Here is a 7,670-nt window from a genome sequence, read left to right as displayed (position 1 = left end):
AGAAGAGAAAGTGAGTCTGCTCCGGCCCCCGACAGCTTTTTTTTTTTTTTTTCTTCCTTTTTCTTTTTTTTTTTTTCCTCTTCCCTTTTCCCCTCCCAGAGACGGGAGCCGCCGCCCCCTCCAGCGCCGGGCGATTTTTATGACTTCCACGGACTTAAATGGAAATTTCTTGAGTGAGGGAGCAGGGTCCGACCTCCGGAAAGGGGGGGGACGGACGGACACCCCGCGGATGGACCGGCCGGGAGGGCCAACGCCAGCCTCTCCGGGCGACCGGTCTCGCCTCCGCTAGCCCCCCTCGTCGGGCGGGGCGGCCGGTCCTTCCCGAGCCGTGGCCGACTTGGCCCTTCTTCTCCATCCCTCGGGAGGGGTTGCCGGGGTAACCGGGGTTGCCAAGGACCAAACCGGGGGAACCAGATTGGACTTTCCGAGCGCTTGCTCTGCGCTCAAGAATGCACTGAAGGAGTGAGTCGGACCCCCCCCCCCCCCCCCGCCCCCAACCAGGTGCCCGGCCGGGCTACTTATTGGACGCCCGCCCCTTGCTCCCGCTTGGAATCGGGACCGGTCGCGGTACCCGCGGTGATGCCATGCCCCGCACCCTCGGGGGCGAGCAGGGCGGCTCCGCCGGGCTGTGGGTGAAGAGCGGGGGAGAGGGGGGAAGGGGGCCCGGCATGAAGGATGTGGAGTCCGGCCGGGGCAGGGGGTTGCTGAGCGCGGCCGGCCGAGGGGACGGCCTGTTGCCCCGGGAGAACCGGCGGGGCAAGCAGGGCGCCCGGATGAGCCTGCTGGGCAAGCCGCTGGCCTACACCAGCAGCCAGAGCTGCCGGAGGACCGCCAAGTACCGCAGGGTGCAGAACTATCTGTACAACGTGCTGGAGAGGCCCCGCGGCTGGGCGTTCATCTACCACGCCTTCGTGTGAGTACCCTCGGGCCCCGGCCCCTCCGCGCCCGGTGATCATCATCAATCGCATTTAGTGAGCTATCACTGTGTGCAGAGCACCGTACCAAGCGCTTGGGAAGTACGAATTGGCAACATGTAGAGACAGTCATCATCATCAATCGTATTTATTGAGCGCTTACTGTGTGCAGAGCGCGCTTGGGAAGTACAAATTGGCAACATGTAGAGACAGTCATCATCATCATCAGTCGTATGTACTGAGCGCTTACTGTGTGCAGAGCGCTGCACCAAGCGCTTGGGAAGTACAGATTGGCAACATGTAGAGACAGTCATCATCATCAATCGTATTTATTGAGCGCTTACTGTGTGCAGAGCACTGCACCAAGCGCTTGGGAAGTACAAATTGGCAACATGTAGAGACAGTCATCATCATCATCATCATCAGTCGTATTTACTGAGCGCTTACTGTGTGCAGAGCACTGTACCAAGCGCTTGGGAAGTACAAATTGGCAACATATAGAGACAGTCATCATCATCAATCGTATTTATTGAGTGCTTACTGTGTGCAGAGCGCGCTTGGGAAGTACAAATTGGCAACATGTAGAGACAGTCATCATCATTGTCAATCGTATTTAGTGAGCGCTTACTGTGTGCAGAGCACTGCACTAAGCGCTTGGGAAGTACAAATTGGCAACATGTAGAGACAGTCATCATCATCGTCAATCGTATTTATTGAGCGCTTACTGTGTGCAGAGCACCATACTAAGCGCTTGGGAAGTACAAATTGGCAACATGTAGAGACAGTCCCTACCCAACAGTGGGCTCACGGTCTAAAAGGGGGAGACAGGGAACAAGACCGAACATACTGACAAAATAAAATCAATAGGATAGATGTGTACAAGTAAAATAAATAAATAGAGTAATAAATATGTACAAACATATATACATATATGCAGGTGCTGTGGGGAAGGGAAGGAGGTAAGATGGGGGGATGGAGAGGGGGACGAGGGGGAGAGGAAGGATGATGATCATCACCATGATGATGATGATGAGGGTGACATCTGTTAAGCGCTCACTACGTGCAAAGTCCGTTCCGATCGCTGGGGAGGATACAAGGTGATCAGTTTGGCCCACGTGGGGCTCACAGCCTTCCTCCCCGTTTTACAGATGAGGGCACGGAGAAGCTGAGTGACTTGCCCAAGGTCGCACAGCTGACCATTGGCGGCGCCGGGATAATAATAATAATAATAATGTTGGTATTTTGTTAAGTGCTTACTAGGTTCAAATCACTGTTCTAAGCGCTGGGGGGGACACAAGGAGATGAGGTTGTCCCTTGTGGGGCTCACAGTCTTAATCCCCATTTTACAGATGAGGGAACTGAGGCGCAGAGAAGTGAGGTGACTTGCCCAAGGTCACACAGCTGACATGTGGGGGAGGCGGGATTCGAACCCATGACCTCTGACTCCCAAGCCCGTGCTCTTTCCACTGAGCCACGCTGGATTTGAACCCATGACCTGTGACTTCAAAGCCCGTGCTCTTTCCATTGAGCCACACTTCTTCTCTAATGCCCCCCTATTCCGTGTCTGTGACGCCTTGACCTCCCTCCCCCCCCAGTCACCCACACCAACACACCCACCCACCCTCCGGCTGGCTCTCCCCATCCACGTGCAGGCTTTGGCTCCTTGGCACCGCTCTGGGGCCTTCAGGCCTGCCCTCCCAGCTTCAGCGAGTTGCTCATCTAAGCATCCCCCAGGTGGGCGAGGGAAGCGGCGGCAGGTGGTGGGGGAATAATAATAACGATAATAATACTAAGACTGGTATTTGTTGAAGCGCTTACTATGTGCCAAGCACCCTTCTCAGCGCTGAGGTAGATACAAGGTAATCAGGTTGTCCACGTGGGGCTCATAGTCTTTATCCCTATTTCACAGATGAGGGAACTGAGGCCCATAGACGTTGATTTGCCCAAGGATTAGATCCCGTGACCTCTGACTCCCAAGCCCGGGCTCTTGCCACTGAGCCACGCTGCTTCTCCTTGGGCATGGGCCAAACTCCCAGCCCCAGGGAGTCCGGACAGGGAGATGCAGCTGGGCAAGGTCAGACCGGGAAAGCTGGGGGGTCAGGGGCACAGACAGTCTCACCCCTGCCCAGCTGCCAATGCTGATTTGGGCCTGGAGAGTTTTCCAAGCTTCTGGACTTCAGGTTGGCCCAGGAAACACACACTCACACACTCACACTCCCCCCACCCTCCTCCTGTCCTCCCCCCGCCCCTCGATGACCCTGCTAGGGCACAGCTGTTGGCATGGGGAAGTTAGCCAAAAGCAGTGGTGGGGCTGGTGAGAGATGAGGGCGACTGGGGGGTTTACAGACCACCGAGCTTGCGGGGGGGCCAACTTCTTTGCCTGCTTCCAGAAATTGCTGTCAACTTGCGAGACGTGCGCGGACCTTGTGTCCAGCACTCGGGTGGCCGGGCAGCTTCCAGAAGTGTGTATGTGTCTGTTTAGAGAGGGAGAGAGAGCTCTTGTCATCCAGCAGAAAATGCTTAATGAGAAAATGATTGGAAACAAATGTTTACTTTTCCCTTAGGCATTTAAGACCTTTCAATGGTTTAAAGGTTTACTACTGTTTTCCCACCACGGCCATTCATTCATTCAGTCGTTCATTCATTTTCTCACCGCAGTTTTACACTCCGGGATATTTTTAGATATCTTTACCTTCCTTTCTACTCCCAACTCAGCCACCTCCTCCTTCTCTATCCTGTCTCCAGCCCATATGTTAGAAATCGCTACCTTTTACGAAGTTATGGATTGAGTCTTGTTATGGATGGACTAGTTAAAAAGTGTTGTGATGTGTTGCTTGCGCAGGCCTTTCTGATTGTGTTTCAAACATTAGCCACGGAATTCAGCAGTCACTCGAATCGGTGTTTGGGTCCCGCCGCCCCCAACACTGTAGGGAGAAAGCTGAGTTTGGATTAATCCCCAGTTTTACCATGTAACCCTAAATCCTAGGCTGTGTTAAAATTTACACTCCAGAAGGGCAAAAGCTCAGTTTAGGTGAAAGATAGCTTCTATTTTATCATTCAGACCTTCCAGTTGGTTCCCCGTCACAGCTTTAGGCAACTTAGGTCCAATACTGTGATCATTCTAAATGCATTATTTGTTTAAATTCACATTTGTTTTTGAGATGTATGGAAATAATGGATCTGTATGTACTGATTGTTTAACCGTAAATATTTTAACGTCAGTTAAAAACTATAAACATCATATAAAACTTTCTAGAACATTCACATTTTCAAAAAATGCAGTTTTTCATAGTATTTTCACACATATACAGTGTTAACTACAGTATTTTGCATTTTGAAAATTATCTCTTCACTTTAATAGGCTTGTAAGTAATTCTGAATACTATAGTAACCTAATGACACTTCTTTAGGTTTCCAGGTGTTACCCTTCAGGCAAGAGTATTTAAAACACCACGATCTTCTTAATAAGAACTTGTTGCAATGCCAGTTGTTCTTCACGAGGAATTGTTGTGATTAGTTTGTTTTAGTAAGATAACAGTAGTGACAAAAGATACCATTAAGTGAAACAAAATATCCATTACCAGATAATATGGTACCTCTCCCAATAAGCTCTGTTCAGAAATAGCTTGCAGTGAAGTGATATAATAGGAAGAAAAATATTATGTGTTTAGTATAGACAAATTTCAGATGTATGGACAGACCTCGTATTTGTGTGAGTTGTTCTGTGAGCAGTTTCAGTATGGCTCTGCTCAGTGCTCCTGTCTGCCTTAGCGTTCGGTTAAATGAACTGGTAGTGCGATCTTGTTTTTGTTAGTGTTGCTGGTATTGCATACCAAGCCAGCACTATCAAGCTGTTTAACTAGAACTGGAGGTAGACTGATAGCAGGCCAAAGCAGAAAGCTTTCCTGAAGCTATCCAGTGAAAACTGGGTGAATTTTTAGATTGAAACGGCTCAATGTGAAGCAACTGCCACATGGCAGGAGCCCAAAAATATGAAATATCTGCATCCACTACCAAGTCCAAAAACCTGAAGTGCGTTTATGTCCTGTGTTTTAAAAATGCTTAGGGTTGGGGAAATGTCCATATATACGTGGGTGTGGCTGGAAAGATCAACATGCAATCGAAAACCCATTCCACACTATACGCACAAAAAAATCAGTCTTGAGCTGGGGTGATGAAATTGCTATTTGCAGCTTCTGGTGCCATTTTCATATTGGCCTTTTGATATTATGATCTTTCCAAAGACGCTAATCAGAGAGCCGCCCCTTTTCTGATTGCCGAACTTCAGGGTAATCTCTCTGCTGTCATGTTCTCCCGATAGGCTGCTGTTCTGCCATATCACTGGAGGTTGTGCTCACTGTGTTTTCAAAACACTCTCTCTTCCCTCCCTACTTGTGTACTTACAGTTATATGTGTTTCTAGACTACCTTCTTCTGTAGTTCATAGGTATTTAGAAAGGACTGCTAGATTCATGGTGAAACATGAGGAAGTATACAGTATGCTATACTTTTTCTCTGCTTCGGGATGGCGTCAGTGGTCCCTGAATATAACTGCTCATTTTTGCTGTTGCCTATTACCAGGTTAAATGGAGTTCGGAGTAGTGGGAAGATTGTTAATTAAGAAAAGTGAATATGTTCTACATGGTAACTTTAGTAATCTCATTTAACCCAGCTCTCCGCTTGACGAGTAAGGCAAGAATGTGCCTTAAAGTGACAGAGTTTACCTGCACCCGCTCCCCAGTCCTAAACTCTAACTCCAGTGGCCTCGAGGGCAGAGTAGTGAGCAGTGGAGCATTCTGAGAAATTTAACCATCCAGCCCAAAGTTCCTGAACCTCTGGCATTTCTCTGAACCTGAAAGAGGATGAGAACTCCCGGCCCCTCACATCCAAAGAGGGACCCACACTGTGGTACTTGGTGATATGAAAGGGCCTAAGACACCGTCAGGAGGGACTGTGCATGTAACCAAATGGACTCCAGCTATCCCAACCCCAGATGCTGCAGCACTCCATGAGAGAGTGAGCTGTGCTTAGGGACCTGCATTCCATGACCAGAAGTGGAGGGAGTTGATCCTTCCCCTTTCCTGTGTGAAGGTGTTTAATTCCACAGAGGATAGTTATAGGGAGCTTAAACACAACTGCCATCCTATTCTCTCCTGGGAGAACAGGAATCCTTAATTAAAAAGCAATTTACAGGAAAACCATCATAAGAATATTGTGATTAAATACACATTTCTGTCACCCAACCTGGAATTCCCCAAGTCTTACTTTAATAATAGCTTTTGTAGCATGTTGAACACCTTTCCAAACACTAGTGCTCTGTGATTTAGGAGATACTTTGGGCATAGATTTGTGTTGTAGTCTAAATTGTTCACTGCCAAAAAAAACAATGATCATGGGGACAGGGGAAGAAGGGCTCTCAGGAATCCCAGAGATGGTGTCTTCTAAGGTGTCTTGATGGGTGTCTTGTCAAGAAAGAGGTGTCTCCATCCCACCCGCCTTACCTTCTTCCCTTCCCCACAGCACCTGTATATATGTATATATGTTTGTACATATTTATTACTCTATTTTAATTGTACATATCTATTCTATTTATTTTATTTTGTTAACATGTTTGGTTTTGTTCTCTGTCTCCCCCTTCTAGACTGTGAGCCCACTGTTGGGTAGGGACCGTCTCCATATGTTGCCAAGCACTTAGTACAGTGCTCTGCACACAGTAAGCGCTCAATAAATATGATTGATTGAGGTCTCCCCCACTAGACTTCAAGCTCCTTGTGAGCAGAGAACTTGTCTATCAAATCTGTTATATTGTACTCTCTCAAGCGCTTAATACAGCACCCTGCACACAGTAAGCACTCAAAAAATATGATTAATTTATGAGTACTAAGAATCTAGTGGGGGGGATACAAATTGACTGAGAGATCCTGTAAAGTGACTCAGTCGTAATAATAACAACAATAATAATAACAATAATAATTATGGTATTTAAGTGCTTACTATGTGCCAGGCACTGTACTAAGTGCTGGGGTGCATACCAGCAAATCAGGTTGGATACAGTCCCTGTCCCATGTGGGGCTCATAATCTCAATCCTGATTTTACAGATGAGGTAACCGAGCCACTGGGAAGTAAAGTGTGCCCAAGGTCACACAGCAGACAAGTGGTGGAGGAGGGATTAGAACCCATGACCTTCTGACTCCCAGGCTTGTGCTCTATCCACTAGGCCATGGTGGTATCTCTGCCCTGCACCCTTTTTTAAGACAGAGCCAGGGATAGAGCACTGGGGACGTGGCAGCGGCCTTGAGTTGGGAGACTCCCTCAAGGATAATAATAATAATAATGTTGGCATTTGTTAAGCGCTTACTATGTGCAAAGCACTGTTCTAAGCACTGGGGGGATACAAGTGATCAGGTTGTCCCACATGGACCTCACAGTCTTAATCCCCATTTTACAGATGAGATAACTGAGGCTCAGAGAAATTAAGTGACTTGCCCAAGGTCACACAGCAGACATGTGGCGGAGTCGGGATTCGAACCCATGACCTCTGACTCCAAAGCCCGTGCTCTTTCCACTGAGCCACGGTGCTTCTCGCCTGACACTCTCTTCCCCTCCTCCTTTCTTTCCCTAACCCTTAATGGCCCCCTTAAGCTCCTGTCAGGATAAGGGGACCCTGCCTTAGGGCTTCAGGGTAGGGTCACTAGCCTCGCCAGAGGTGTACCAGCTTCATTTCTAGTGAGTGACTCTTTTTGGGTGAGCATGGGG

General features: G+C 48.4%; 1 protein-coding gene across 1 annotated transcript in view; it reads left to right on the top strand.

The window, feature by feature from the left end:
- The first annotated feature begins 581 nt into the window (after positions 1-581).
- The window catches only part of KCNQ5 (potassium voltage-gated channel subfamily Q member 5), a 593,498-nt gene continuing 586,409 nt past the window's right edge, over positions 582-7,670 (top strand). The window contains exon 1 of the mRNA XM_038743290.1: positions 582-913. Coding sequence (XP_038599218.1) covers positions 585-913 — 329 coding nt within the window. The 5' untranslated portion in view covers positions 582-584. The remainder of the gene's footprint in view (positions 914-7,670) is intronic.

This window comes from Tachyglossus aculeatus, chromosome 1, assembly GCF_015852505.1.
Source record: "Tachyglossus aculeatus isolate mTacAcu1 chromosome 1, mTacAcu1.pri, whole genome shotgun sequence".
In the NCBI taxonomy this organism is placed as follows: domain Eukaryota; kingdom Metazoa; phylum Chordata; class Mammalia; order Monotremata; family Tachyglossidae; genus Tachyglossus; species Tachyglossus aculeatus.
The sequence above is the reverse complement of the archived record's forward strand: the minus strand, read 5'-3'. Positions and strand labels throughout refer to the sequence as shown.